Source organism: Octopus sinensis, linkage group LG9 (genome assembly GCF_006345805.1).
Source record: "Octopus sinensis linkage group LG9, ASM634580v1, whole genome shotgun sequence".
Lineage (NCBI taxonomy): Eukaryota > Metazoa > Mollusca > Cephalopoda > Octopoda > Octopodidae > Octopus > Octopus sinensis.
Window position 1 is genome coordinate 91,475,312 of NC_043005.1, and position 15,439 is coordinate 91,490,750.

The 15,439-nt window shown below is 34.3% G+C and overlaps 1 protein-coding gene across 1 annotated transcript; it reads right to left on the bottom strand.

The window, feature by feature from the left end:
- Positions 1–297: 297 nt before the first annotated feature.
- LOC115215584 (ATP synthase subunit beta, mitochondrial) lies at positions 298–13,613 on the bottom strand. Its single transcript, XM_029784791.2, has 10 exons — positions 13,454–13,613; positions 11,736–11,912; positions 11,264–11,438; positions 7,939–8,060; positions 7,478–7,662; positions 7,201–7,359; positions 6,990–7,112; positions 6,060–6,272; positions 5,639–5,840; positions 298–492 (listed from the first exon to the last, which is right to left on the bottom strand). The coding sequence occupies exons 1-10, from the start codon at positions 13,569–13,571 to the stop codon at positions 395–397; spliced, it is 1,572 nt and encodes a 523-aa protein (XP_029640651.1). The 5' UTR covers positions 13,572–13,613; the 3' UTR covers positions 298–394.
- Positions 13,614–15,439: the final 1,826 nt, after the last annotated feature.

The window sequence follows — 15,439 nt, forward strand, 5'->3', positions numbered from 1 at the left end:
TGATAAATAAAAATGTTATAGTTGTTTAATGAAACAAGACTAAATTTATGATTATGTTAGAAATTAATTGAAACACATAAGGGGTGAATTTTGGTCAGAAATATAGTAACGAAAGGGTTAAATATAGAGCTGAAGTATTTCAGGATTACAGTATATTTTTGTGCCATCACTGCCTTGCCTAACACACTCAACTATTGCATCACTCAGTGCCTTGCTCTGTAGAAACATCTGCACAGTATCAGTTTTAATATCAACTGAAACAACCACTAAAATCTTAAGAAATAAAAGAATGCAAAATCAAAAGTTACCATTTATTACCTCAAATGAATATCTACAGTAGGTGAACTGGTAAAATAAACTGCTCCAAGAAACATTTGTTAATGAACTATACTTTTCATGATTGCTCTTCAGCCAATTTCTCAGCCTTGGCAATAACTTGAGTGAGATCACCAGTCATGTAAAAAGCAACTTCTGGTAGATGATCTTGTTCACCTGTTAATTCAGAAAATTAAAGAATTAGTGCAAAATTGACATTTCCTAGCTTAAAGAATATAATTAAAAAATTGTAGCAGTTTCATACAAAAAACATGAAGCAATACTTCTGTTAGATTTCTAATGCTAATCTCTTATTATAAAAGGCAGATTTTATCTGCCTCCCTTTGGGAGTTATACAAATCTACAATATAGGATTTCTTCAATTACAATTTACCTAGCAATTTTAAGAGTAGAATGCATCGCGTCATGCCAGGTCCAGTTTTTAAAATTTAAACTCCAATTAAGCAAAATTTACAGAAAACTCACATTCTGGTGTGTGTGTCAAATGCTTTTCTTAGTCTGGTTTACACCACACGCAAACGCACACACACAGTGTGCTACGAATAAAGTGAAACTAATTCAGTGTGTTGACAGGTAGACAATAGAATGCGATGACGACTATGACGCTGATAGATACATGAGTAAAATGTATGGGAAGCTAACAGATAAGAGTGAGTGAAAATGTTCTTGGAAGAGAGTAAATAGCCAGAGAGAGTGATTTGAGGAAGACTTTACATTAAATAACCGTACTGGCTTGTGTTAGTAATAAAGTAAACATACACTCATACATACATACATACATACATACACACACATACTCACACACATACATACACACACACACACATACATACATACACACATACATACATACATACATATACATACATACATACACACACACACAGTATTGAAGCTTGAGAACAATCAGATACATTTGCAACACATCTGTTGAAAATATTGTTGTTCACACACATACATATACATATATACATGCAGACAGACAGACAGATAGACACACACACACACACATGATCCAGCATGGCCACAACCTCAAGGCTGAAACGTATAAAACAATAACAGAATATAAATGTGTGCATGTGTGTGAGAGAGAGAGTGTGTGTGTATATGTATGTATGTATGTATGTATATATATATAATAATGCGGTTTTTTCAACAGCTTGAACTAAATGTCAGAGGGGAATGGGATAAACTACTTATATTAACTTGCTATAAAAGCAGGTAGTAATTTTATCTTGTCCTTATTCATAGTGCAAGTTTTGAAGAGTGCATTTCGATTTTAACAGCTATTTTTTTCAAAGCTATATTGGAAGTAACAAAGGAGCATATTTGGCATCTTTTGCTTTATGAGTTCAATAAAGACAACAACGCAACGGAAAGTACAAGAAATATTAATGCAGTATATGGGGATTGGACAATAAGCGTAAGGCAGTGTCAATGGTGGTTCCAGAAATTCCGAGCCATAAACTACAGCCTAGAAGACGAGCCTCATCCTGAAAGATCTGTAGAACTCGACAAGGACATCCTGAAAACCCTGGTGGAACAAAATCTCATCGTAACTGTTGAGGAACTAGCAGAGAAGCTTGGATTTGGTCATTCAACCATTCATTGAGACCTGTGTGCTATCGGAAAAGTCAGCAAATTGGGTCAATGGGTTCCTCACGAACTTTCCGAGTCTAATTGCATGCAGAGAGTGAATGTATGCTTTTCTTTGCTGTCACATCTCACCACTACTGCGCTATGTATATCTATATATATAAAACTGTAGTTGTGTGAGTGTCTGTCCCCTTCGATTTAGATTCCTAACTACTCCCACATTTTGCGGTGCAGTTTAACCAAATTCGGGTAGCTTATAGTCGTGATTCATATCGAGTCCGTCTGAATATTAGCGCGCGTCTACGATGAGTCTACGATTTAAAAATAATTTAACATCATTTTTTATTCCATTTTTAATGCATAATTTTTCGTGTGTCGATGGCGGCGGAGTTGGCGTCCACGCTCACACATGCACCTGTGGGGAAGGGAGTGTAAGGAAATCAACGTCGTAATGCGTTGTCAAGGAGACCAGCGTTCTTTTAGAACAACGACTTCATGGCTTGAAGACACCAAAACAGAAATGGCTAAGAAAGCGTCTACATGAGTCTACGATTTAAAAAAAAATTTACCATCGTTTTTTTCCCATTTTAATGCATTTTTTCGCTATTATATAAGGGAAGTAACTCTCTAAAAATGTCTACGATGAGTCAACGATTTTTAAAAAAATTTACCATCATATTTTTTCCATTTTTAATGCATTTTTTGCTACTTTTTGGCTATAACTCTCTAAAAATGCTTATATAGTTATTTCCCTTACAAACCCGAGCAACGCCGGGCGATACTGCTAGTTGATAAATAAAAAAGTTATTGTTGTTTAATGAAACCAGACTAAATTTATGATTACGTTAGAAATTAATTGAAACACATAAGGGGTGTATTTTGGTCAGAAATATAGTAACGAAAGGGTTCAGAAAAACCAAAAAATATTTTATTCTTTATAAATGTTGTATTCAAAATAACATTTTCTTTTAAGAATGTGTATATAACAAAGTATGTGTATATAACTACGTGACTTATATCTTTATATATAAGAGTGAAGTTGTGTGTCTGTCTCCTACGATTTAGATTCCTAACTACTCCCACATTTTGCGGTGCAGTGTAACCAAAACCGGGTATCTTATAGTCTTGAGTCATATCGAGCCCTTCTGGGTATTAGCGCGCGTCTACGATGAGTCTACGATTTAAAAAAATTTACCATCATATTTTTCCATTTTAATGCATTTTTTCGCTATTATATAAGGGAAGTAACTCTCTAAAAATATCTACGATGTGTCAACGATTTAAAAAGAAATTTACCTTAATTTTTTTTTCCATTTTTAATGCATTTTTTCCTATTTTTTGGCTATAACTCTCTAAAAATGCTTATATAGTTATTTCCCTTACAAACCCGAGCAACGCCGGGCGATACTGCTAGTAACATTATAAATCTAAGAAAAAAAATCTGCCAAGTGATTCGAATGTTTTCGTACTCCTTTCAGAAAGGAAAGTACCATTGCCTAACATCCACTTTTCTATGGTTGTATAGGTCTGACAATTTACTGAGGTAAAGTTTCTACAGTGTGAAGCTCTTCCGGTTGCAAACCCTCACCTGTTCCCATATAAGATATTTCCCCATGGCTGAACAGGTTTTCAATGGAAGACTGGAAAATAAAAAGGACCCTACTTGTATGATGGTGACACTCATTTTACAACTATCATGCAATGTGAGGACAAGGAGGCAAAAGACATACAGAAGGCTTCTTTCAGTTTCCATCAACCAATCCTTGTCTATGGTTGACTCAAGATTATAATAGATGCCCAAAGTGCCCCACAATAGGACTGAACCCTAAACTATGTGGTTGGGAGACAGACTTCAATCACAAAGCCATGCATATTAGTATTTAATAAAATTCAAATATTTCATTTTCCAATGCTTACACAAAGTGGACAAATTTACTCTAGAACAGCTTTTTCCTATATATTTCTCCATTCGAGCCATCTGCTTGAATTGCTTGCCACTTATTCTAGTTACTATGCATTCAAAACACCTGCCTCCACTGCTAATTTAAAAACCACATAAGGTAACAAAAGCTTCCAGATCTTTACCCTTTGAACAGATCGAGAAATTAATTTTTTGTAACTAAACACTTTCAAACTTCGAACACTGGTAGAATGTGTCATATAAAACATTTTTTACTCTTGGTGTTGTTGAGGAAAGTTTGTATTTTCAAAATTATTTCATGTTAAAGTTGTCCTATTTCGGTAATTTCAACCAATCAATGACATATTCAGCTGAATAAAATTACTGCTGCTGTTTGTCAACAACAACTTCTGGTGGTGTATATTTCGTTTGTCACTGTTATTTATGACATATTTCATCTCAGTTACATTTGTATGAATAAACGAGTGTATCTGAAGCATGTTTACTTCATGGAAACACCACAGTCGTTTGTGCATTTCTACTGCTTTTAGTTTTTCCTTCCTGTTTTTCAGCTACTATTTTCAGAAAGATTTTTTTTGCCCCCCTCCCCCTCCAATTTTTTCATTTCTCACTTTTTTCTGTAACTAACCCTCAAGCTAAAACCAATACAAATGGTGTCATAAATAACAGTGACAAACGAAATATACACCGCTGATAGTTGTTGACAAACAACGGCAATAATTTTATTCAGCTGAATACACAGTCATTGATTAGTTGAAATTATCAAAATAACTTTGAAAATACAAACTTCCCTCAACAACACTAAGAGTAAAAGATGTTTTATATGACACATTCTACCAGTGTTCGAAGTTCGAAAGTGTTCAGTTACAAAAAATTACTTGATCTGCTGTTCAAAGGGAAAAGATCCAAGCTTCCAAATATTTATAGGGAGCCTTTTTGAGCATTTGAAATAACTCATTGCATTGGAGCTTTTACAGCTAACAACTGTACACCTGCTACATATGAAATCTTACTTTTCTGTACTCCTACTACTGTGCACCCACAATTTACATGATAAAAATGTATATATTTTTTATATGGAGCTAAATAGTTGTTGGACCACTGTATTACTTTAGAACTCATTAAATTTGATTTATCAAGTTGATTAAAGAATAACTAGTAAAAGAACAGTTAAGAAGTTCTTGCTTTTATCAACTTGATTTAATCAAAATTAAAACAGTGTTCATTACAATGCCATGTGGTCAATATAAGAAAGAGCGTCTGGCAAATTCAATTTGCCTAAAAATTCAGTTACAAATATCAAAATTTGGAAAAAATATTTACCCACTAATGTAATATAGCAAAGCTGATATGAGAAAAGGTTGCATGTGTTCATGCAGAAATTTAAATACAGTAATTAAAAAAAAAAAAACAATGAAAGAAACTGATATAAAGTGTAAATGACCAAGAGAAGGCAAATATATGAATGAATACACACTGCCTTCCAAGAAAATCTTTCTCCAGCAATATGGTGGCTTTTATCACTTCCCTGAATTTCAATTACAATGCTCCAAATTAAAATTTTACTACCATTATACACTAATCGAAAACCTATGTTGAGACAAAATGCAAACCATATTCATTGATACCCCAACATTCGTATATAGATTTCTAATCTGGTTATAAAACTTAACTTCTTCAGTCTTAAAATGTTTGTAATTTAAAATACTACAGAATATGGGAAATGAAATTCAGCTAATACAATGATTACAGTAAATAAAAATTACATAGCAAGCTTCAATTTACCTTTGAGAACTGAATTGAATCCTTTAATTGTATCAGCTAAGGGTACGTAGATTCCTGAATAACCAGTAAAGACCTCAGCCACTTGGAAGGGCTGTGACAAAAACTTTTGGATCTTTCTGGCACGAGACACAGTAAGCTTATCATCTTCAGACAATTCATCCATACCCAAAATAGCAATGATATCTTGCAAAGACTTGTAATTCTAAAAGAAATAGAAACAGATTAAAAGAAAAAATTAAATTTTTAAGTGTGCAAATCAGTTTCAAGTGGACATGATTTATATTTTAGCTTTACTATTAAGAATTATTACAGCATTGGGCATCTCATGCTTAAGATAGCACTAAGTAAAACTAAAAATACAATTACAATTCAAATCAAAATAGCTACAAAAGCATTCAATGACAGATCCTGTAAAAAGTACCTGAAGAATTTGTTGGACTTTACGAGCAATTTCGTAGTGCTCAGTACCAACAACATTGGGATCCAAAATACGAGAACTGGAATCTAGAGGATCTACAGCAGGATAAATAGCCAACTCAGCAATACCCCGAGACAAGACAGTGGTGGCGTCCAAATGGGCAAATGTGGTGGCAGGAGCAGGATCAGTTAAATCATCAGCTGGCACATAAATAGCCTGAAAGAACAAGTGAACAAATTAAAGTAACCATTTTTAATACAAGTACTAAAAATATTTTCAATTTTCTTCTAACACCTCTACATTGCCCTTTTTTTTTCTATTTCCAAAACGGACATTTATTAGAACTTTGTGCTTTGCCTAATGGAATATAAATGAATATAGTAAATATTAGTGAATTCAAGACTAAAACTGATGATAAAACATTTAATCCCAATACTGACTGTGTGTGTGTGTGTTTACTAACTAGTCAGAAAAGATATGGTAAAAATGGCAAATTGGTATTCATTAGAGCACTGGATAGAACGCCTCACAGTATTTGTTCCAACTCAGAGCCAAGTTCAAATTCTCCTTAAGTCTACTTTTCATCCTTTCAGGACTACTGTTAGAAATAGACAAAATACTTTAAAGTGGTGTTTGTTCCAGCTTTTTGCATTTTGACAGCAAAGCTATTTTTCATGGGTAAACCTCAATGGCACAGAAAAGTGATTCTTGAATATGTGGGAAGCTGCCATTCTTCCTTATATATCAATAGAAAGTATAAGAAACTCAACAGCTCATTACAGCACAGTTTATTGTAACTATGAATTTAAAAGTATTCAAAATACACAGATAAGAAGTGCCCTTTACAGAAAATGAAGACATTGAAACAAAAAGCCTGAAAAGGTTGATAAAATGAAAATCAGAAAGAAAATAAACACTATGACAAAAAGTTACCTGTACTGAAGTGATAGATCCTTTTCTAGTTGTTGTAATTCTTTCCTGCATGCTACCCATATCAGTAGCTAAAGTAGGCTGGTAACCTACAGCTGAGGGGATACGACCCAACAAAGCCGATACCTGAAAGAAAAAGAAAAATCATTTCAACTTAAAAAGGTGAAGAGAATGTGCTGAGATTCTAAAACAGGTTGTTGTTTGAATATCTTACCTCTGAACCAGCTTGGGTGAAACGGAAAATGTTATCAATAAAAAGCAACACATCTTGCCCTTCTTCATCACGGAAGTATTCAGCAACAGTCAAACCTGTCAGGGCAACACGGGCACGAGCTCCTGGAGGTTCATTCATTTGTCCATACACAAGGGATACCTTTAAACAAGAAGCAATGTAAATAGATTGAATCAGTTGATTTGCTAAATAATTTCTACACAGATGACATTAATCAAACAAAATAAATCAAAATGATTATAACTCATTCAGATCTAACCTTAGAGGTATTATCCTTCAAGCTGATGACACCAGACGTAATCATTTCATGATAAAGATCATTACCCTCACGTGTCCTTTCACCAACACCAGCAAACACTGAGTAACCACCATGAGCTTTGGCAACGTTGTTAATCAGTTCCATAATCAACACAGTTTTGCCTACTCCAGCACCTCCAAACAGACCTGGAGACAAAAAAATAAAAGGAATTTCAGCTACTAATAGTTTGAGACTCATGCTGTTAGACTCTAGATATTTTCTAAAATGTTGCAATTATGACTTTAAAGAGAACATTAACATATTGTGTTCGACATTAGACTATTAAATGGAACTGGTCTACCTCAAAAATTAAGATAAATGAGGGAAAAAAAATTACATGTTCAAAGAGGAACATCAGACTAATTTAGCTCACAAAAATAATTTTATGAATTTTAATTCCAAAGATATCGAATATTCCTTACCAATTTTACCACCCTTGGCATAAGGAGCCAAAAGGTCAACAACTTTGATACCAGTTTCCAAGATCTCCTGTTGAACACTCATCTCAACAAACTCTGGTGCTTCTTGATGGATGCCAGAAAAACTAGATGGAGCAGAAAAAAAAAATTACCCTGACACAGATCATATGAATATGCAGACATTTTATAGAAAGACCCAACTTGTAGGTAAAACCAATACTAATGATTTCAAATTTAAACACTACATTAGTTTAACACTAACCAGTTCTTAGCTTTAAATTGTGACTATGCTAGAATGGAAAAATATTTCAAATAAGCACTCAAAATACATATTTCTGGTTTCCAGTTCAATCAACACTAGAAAATTTAAAACAATAACAAGCACTTTTACATCTGCTCTTTCTACAATAACATGGTTCGGATGAAGTTGGATGTCCTTACAGATGCAACTCCCTGATTGTTCTTCAAGCAAAACCAATGAGGAGCAATAAATGTCACTGTTGCTCAGTGTTGATGTAAAGACGCATGGAAACACACAATGTAACTGATGGACTGTCATGGGGTTTCTGTACCAAATTTTACTCACAAGGCATTGGTAGACCCAAGGTATGAAACAGCAAGGTGCCATGCAATGACCCTAAAACCCATGGTTGTGAGCTAACTTTGAAACCTTATATATTTCTTTACTACCCACAAGGGGCTAAACACAGAGGGGGAAAAACCAAGGACAGACAAATGGATTAAGTCAATTATATTGACCCCAGTGTGTAACTTGTACTTAATTTATCGACCCCAGCGGAATTTGAACTCAGAACGTAACGGCAGACGAAATATGGCTACGCATTTCGCCCAATGTGCTAACGTTTCTGCCAGCTCGCCGCCTTCTAACATTGAAACCTTATAGCAAGGTCTGCACCAATACAGAATATTTAAACAAGTGAAGCGAAATATTTGTACAGTTTACCTTACAATGATCCTTACCTACCAGAAATGGTCAAGCAGTTGCAAACAACTCTCATACTAACAACGGTTTCCTATCAAAACTGAATCAATGCCAACCATATTATTAGCAAGCCAAAACACGATTGATTCAATGCCATAGAGGGAGAAACTGATTACCAGTTGCAGCTATTTCCATTTCATTAGGATTAACAATGACCCAACAAGGGAGCTTCCACATGGCCACTCACAAAAGAAAAATCTCCAAGTCACATTGTACTGTATTGGAAAAATGAAAGGATTCACTGGAAAACAGTATTGCAGACATGACCTAGAAATGGAGATGTTCATAAGAGAAAAGCCATATTTTTAAGGTTATTAACCCTTTTGTTACTGTATTTAGAGACGCTCTGTGTTTCTTTCAATTACTTTAAATTTAACAAAGAATTTAGTAAAATAACTTAGTCATCATTCAGCTAGTGTTAGGAACATAAATTGTGACTAAGGTTTGGAAGATTTTAATTCAAAACTTCGAGTCATGCCATTTATAAATGGTAAGAGCGTTTCACATGAGAACACTGCAGCTGCAAGATACTAAATAGCAAGTGATGAATCTAATGCATTTCTTTTTTAATATCTGACATTCCTTTTCCTATAACACATTGTTACTTTAGCATGTATCCAAAATTGCTAAAAATGTACTTTTTCAAAAAAAAAAAATTAAATTAAGAACCAAATACTTACTAGTAAAATCAAAAATCTGAATTTCAATGGTTTCTAATCTACCAAAGCACACAGTCAAACAAATAAGCTGGACAAAGACATAAGCACCTAATGTTGTTTAACTCTAGGTCGATGATAATGCATCAGCTCTAGAAATGGCATTTCAGCTATGACCAACCCATCTTTGTCTAAAGTGTTCTACCTTTTCTAAAGAACTATAATTTGAGGATTTAGCTATTTCCAACAGGTTATGGTTCCCTTGTTGGTTTAACAATAATATTCAGGTAGGAAATAGCAATTTGTTTTATATAATAATCCCCTAACAATTCAACAGGTTACAGAACACAGTAGTTCCAAGCTCAATTAGTACTTTTCACAAATATGTCAGCTGGGGTTGGCAGGTTCAAAACAAACCTCCTGAGAAAAATACAAATTGATATACCTGAAGAATAAAAAAAAAAGTACATACTAAGCCTCAAAAATGCTATCAACTAATAGACTAATGAGTGGCTGTGTGTTCACTTTCTATTCTAGAAAAGATTAAGTCATTTTCCCCACTTTTCTTTACAAGAGTTAAGTTTTTTTAATATATCTACTACGTTTATCATGCATAATTCTTCAGATACTTGGGCAGACTTTACTGTTTGCTTTTGTTAATACCTTAAAACAGGATTTGAGAACCTTTTAAACTGATGCAAGTAAACTGAGTGGACAAAATCCATCACTCATTTACTATAACTACCCTATACCTGAGGGAAGAGGCTTTAACCCTTTTGTTACTATATGAGTTTCAATTAAATTGAAATAATCACGAACCTAGACTGGTTTCATTAAATAACATATTGTGACTTTTGGAAAACAACTGAAGAAAAGGTTCTAAATTGTATTGCATAACTTCCTTTTCTACATTATTTTCCAAATCTTCCTCACTAGCTCCTGAAAATTTGCCTTCACTAGTATACTTCCAGCTATACATCTTGCTTCAGTAAAACTTTTGAATAAAAAGGTCATCTGTAAATGTACAAAGTAGCTAACCACTAAGAACCCATACCAGGATGGAAAAACAAAATGAACTGTTACTACACTCATAACTAAGATGGCTTAGGTCTCAATAAGTAAATTATACCAAATGCAGTCATACTCTTAATAAAAAGACTCACATTTAGGTGCCAAACCATTTTATCCATTTCTGTAGAAATGGACTGCTTTTGTTTCAATTTTGAAAATAAGAACACTGGATAACTCATTAAACTGCTGTTTGGAACATAAATTAGTACGGACTAATGCTCATAAGATCACTTTAAACCTGTTTGCATCAAAGAACCAATGGCAATATCAAAAGGGCTAAACTCACAAGGAGCAATCACAACATCAGAGAAAACCTGTCTAGAGAAGAGCCTTGTTGCAAGAAAGACATGTATATACTCCATTACCATCTAAAGCCCTTATTACAAAATTTTACATCTTTGCTTTTCCCCTTGCTTCTTTCAAAACTACACAACATATCAAATTGTTTCACATCTTTACTCCATGATCATGGCACCATCCAATATAATCATCCTTTTAGGCTACCATATATGCAAAGTAGTAAACTTTAACTGTTTTGAAGCTCCACATTAATCATACCACACATTCTAAGGGGGGAAAATATAATAAAAATACTTACTGCTGAGTGTCAATAGGGCCCCTTTCATCGATTGGTTCACCAATCACATTGATGATTCTTCCAAGTGTTCCTGGGCCCACTGGGATCTTAATTGGGTTTCCAGTATCCAAACAATTCTGGCCACGAACTAAACCTTCAGTACCATCCATAGCAATAGTACGTACAACATTCTCACCTAGTGTCAATAAACACAATATTCAAAATTAGCTGGTACATATTAATTCATTATTGATGGCATTTATTCTAATAACATTAACCCATGTCAATATTTGGTTAATCAACATTTGGTTCATTTGCTAATAATAATGAATGTTTAAAGACTTAACGTGAAGTTACCTCTTAACAAAATATAAAAAAAAAGTACCCTTTACTCAACTTGAAATTAAATTACAAAAATCACAAATGAATTAAATTCAAGTAATATGGTATGACAAAACGATCGAGTTAAAATGATACTTCAAAATATACTTACCAAGATGTTGAGCAACCTCAAGGATGAGACGAGGCTTTCTCTCCTGGACCTCAAGGGCATTCAGGATTGGAGGTAATTCATCATCAAACTGTACATCAACAACAGCGCCGATGACAGTGACGATTCTGCCCATACTGGTGGTAGCCTTCGCAGCCGGTGCAGTGGCATATTGTTTTCCTACAAAAGCATAAAACCAAATAGTAAATAAATACATATTAAAACAAAATGCTGACATTGAGAAATGACTTAACAGTATTTATACACAATATTAATTTTCAAAGGTATGTATTTATAGAATGGAAATGGAGAGACCCTATACTTGCAGCTCATTGTGAAACTATATGCAACGGAGGGATTTCTCCAAACCAATGACATCTATGCCCATCCAAGGGCAATAGCGATATACGTTTGATAAATTTTTTAAAAAACCTACAATCGAAACAGTCATTGGTAGTTCAGATCTATTTATACAGTGCTGAGAGGAAAATCAACCATCCTCTGGTCAAGAGGAACAATGAATTTAACTGAAGGAGTAACTTAAATTTATCTGAAGATCTAAATTTTGCAACTTTTAACAGGATAATTATTCTCGATGGTTTTTTTTTTTTTTTAGGTGCCAAAGCATTAAAAACTTCGAATAAAAGTCCAATAGCATAATCAGAATGTGCACTCAAAATATAAAATTTTTAAATGTTCGAGAAAATGCCGAAGTCAAGGACTTCATTAAGGTCAAATGATAACATAGTAAAATTAAAATTAGATTCATGACCTTTCTGAGAGAAAATAAGCAATACTGATTTCTTACATTGGTACAAGGTTACAAACCCTAAAGTGACATCTATGCCCGTCCAAGGGCAATACGTTTGATTAAACTAGGTACAACCAACGATCGAAACTAAGTCTACATTTTACCGGTAGCTCATCATACTATATCGCGCTCGTTAAGATTGTGCAGAAGCCAATCAGATTCTGATCAAGAACACGGTTTTTTTTTCAAGAGAATGTTTTTCTATAGTTATGTCTAATATAAAAGGCTTCATTAACAATTTAAGATTTTCAATAAGAACAGAAGAGTTATTTTACAGCAATGTCAAAAATAGGAGGGAGGAGTAATAACAATACAGACTAGAATGGAAAATTTGAAGACTAATAGCAAAAAATATAAAAATAATAATGAAATTATTGTATAGTGCTCAGGTGCCCCACAATGATAAAGGTTATAAAAAAAAACGCCATTTGTAAAATGTTTCTGAATAAATCAGGGGCGGAGGTAAAGAATACGGATACCACCCGTTTTCGGGGTAACCCGAAACCCCGTATTCTTTACTTTTGCCTAAATCAGGTGTGGAGACATAGAAAGAAAAATATTAAAAAGGTGCAAGTCTTTTCTGAACTTCCAACAAGCGGTAGGACACTGAAGGTCACAGAGACATCATCGCGTTATAAGGAGAGGACAGGAGGCGAATTGCAGAATCTTTTAATTGCTTTTTGTTTTTTTGCTTTCTTTGTTTGTTTTTTTACATCTTGTCAACTGTCTCTTGATAATTCTCAATAGTTGAGAGGTAATAACATAATTGATTCCAAGATCGAAATCGCTCGCAAGTGAACAACGAATGTCGTCTTCGAACCAAGTGCACCATGAAGATCGGGGCAACAGCGTATTTATAATAGTTAAAAATGAATGATGGAGGAAAATACAAATGCTGTTTCTGACTTACGCGTTGTAAAGTATGCCGAAGAAGCTTTCAAAGTAGTAGGATATGCATTATGGAACGAAAATGCAGGGTTTATTGCCCTGAAGGCTCCCAAACAAGCTTTCCGCACGGCCTGCATCATGGACGATCACTGCAACGTAAGGAAGTCACGTGCTCATTTATCTGAGGTGTTCGGCTACGAAGCAGACATCGAAATACTTCGGTAATTTCCGTCTTATTTATAAGGCTCGTATTTATTAATATTTTTAATGAAATTAAATTATATGGCCTTGCTTCAGGTTTAATTCACTAATTTTTTTTCATAAATAAAATGTCTGCAGTAAAATAAGAAATAAAATTGAAATCATATTTCAATCCTATTAAAAAGCCGACATGTTGTGTAATGAAAAGGTGACCGCAATTATCAATGACAACTGTTCTTCAGGGAAGTCAAACGAAAGCGAAATGAAATGAAATAAAATACTATATAGCTGTTATAAACATCTTTTTTTTTTTAAATATCAACAACCATTAATGTCATATTAAGAAAGTGACTATAACATGGTGACTTAACTATTTACTCTAAATTAGTAGCTTTGTAAGCTACTCCCCAAGTTAATTTCGCCAATAAGCAATTAACATTACATAATTTAATTATCAGAAATGTCTGAAAATAGCTATAATTAAAATATTTTCATTTTGGAGTAACACCAAATTTTAATAGCAAAAATGCATTTTATATCTTCCTATCTGCCTTCACTTGTTTGAGTCATTTGACTGCGACCATGTTGGAGCACCGCCTTTAGCCGAACAAATCGATCGCAGAATTTATTCATTGTAAGCCTAGTACTTATCCTATCGGTCACTTTTGCCGAACCGCTACGTTACGGGGACATAAACACACCAACACCTCAGTTGTCAAGCGATGGTGAGGAGACAAACACAGACACACACACACACAAAGCCTTGTCTCCTGTTTACTGTTGCACTCTAGCATCGACTACTAAATTTCCCAATAGTCGTTGTCTCAATGTATAGCAACTGTGGTAGCACTATTGAAATATTATTAGGAAAACCAGTCACAAACACCCGCTGACTGTCCTCCAGCTCTTCCTCAGTGTATCCAGCAAGTCCTGCCAACCATCTAACCTCATTGGTGAACACATCCACCTGTTCTCCAATTCATTTTGCTCTCTCCAGCCTGGCATAGGCCATGAATGCTTTCTATAAAAGCTTTCTTTTTAATCTGGTTATTATTTTCCCTACATCTAGCTTAGCTTCTTTACTAATTTTTAGATACAATACCAATGCCAGCCCCTCTTAGTACTATAGCATGAACTTGTTAAATAATTAATTCCCTGCAGTTTTGCAACCAACCTAACCTTCTTCACCCAAGTGACCACATCTCCATCATCACTAAATGGCTTTATCACATCACTGGTGATTTTCACCTCACCTGACATGTTCACATAATTATGAACCAAAATAGCTTGTAATAGAGATTAGATGAACATAAGAAAAACAATGCATTCTTACCTTAATTGCAGGAGAAATAGGAATGAGGTTACACAGCAAAAGGAGGCAGAAGAAAGTTTACTCCAAAGGAGACTATTTTCTTGCTCGCTCATCACTCTCCCAACCGGCACCTGTTTTCAGTGTAAACAAAAAGAAGACCCCTAAACAAGGATGACTTTGTCTCTGTTACCTGCTATCTCACTATCTCAGCTCATAACATCATAAGATACAAAAATAAAAAGAATTAATCTATAGGCAGAAACAAAACACTTCACCCACACAAATGGATTTAAATTAATACCCACACATAGCTGTTACACTTCTTGCCTGGAGATCAAACTGCAGCAAAATAAATATTTAGTTTAAATAAAACCATAAACTCTACAATAATTGACCACTCCTTCCCTCTTTGTGCATACATGAACACACACGTGTATGTATTATGTATGCATGTATGATGTATGTGTGTAAATATATATATATATATATATATCA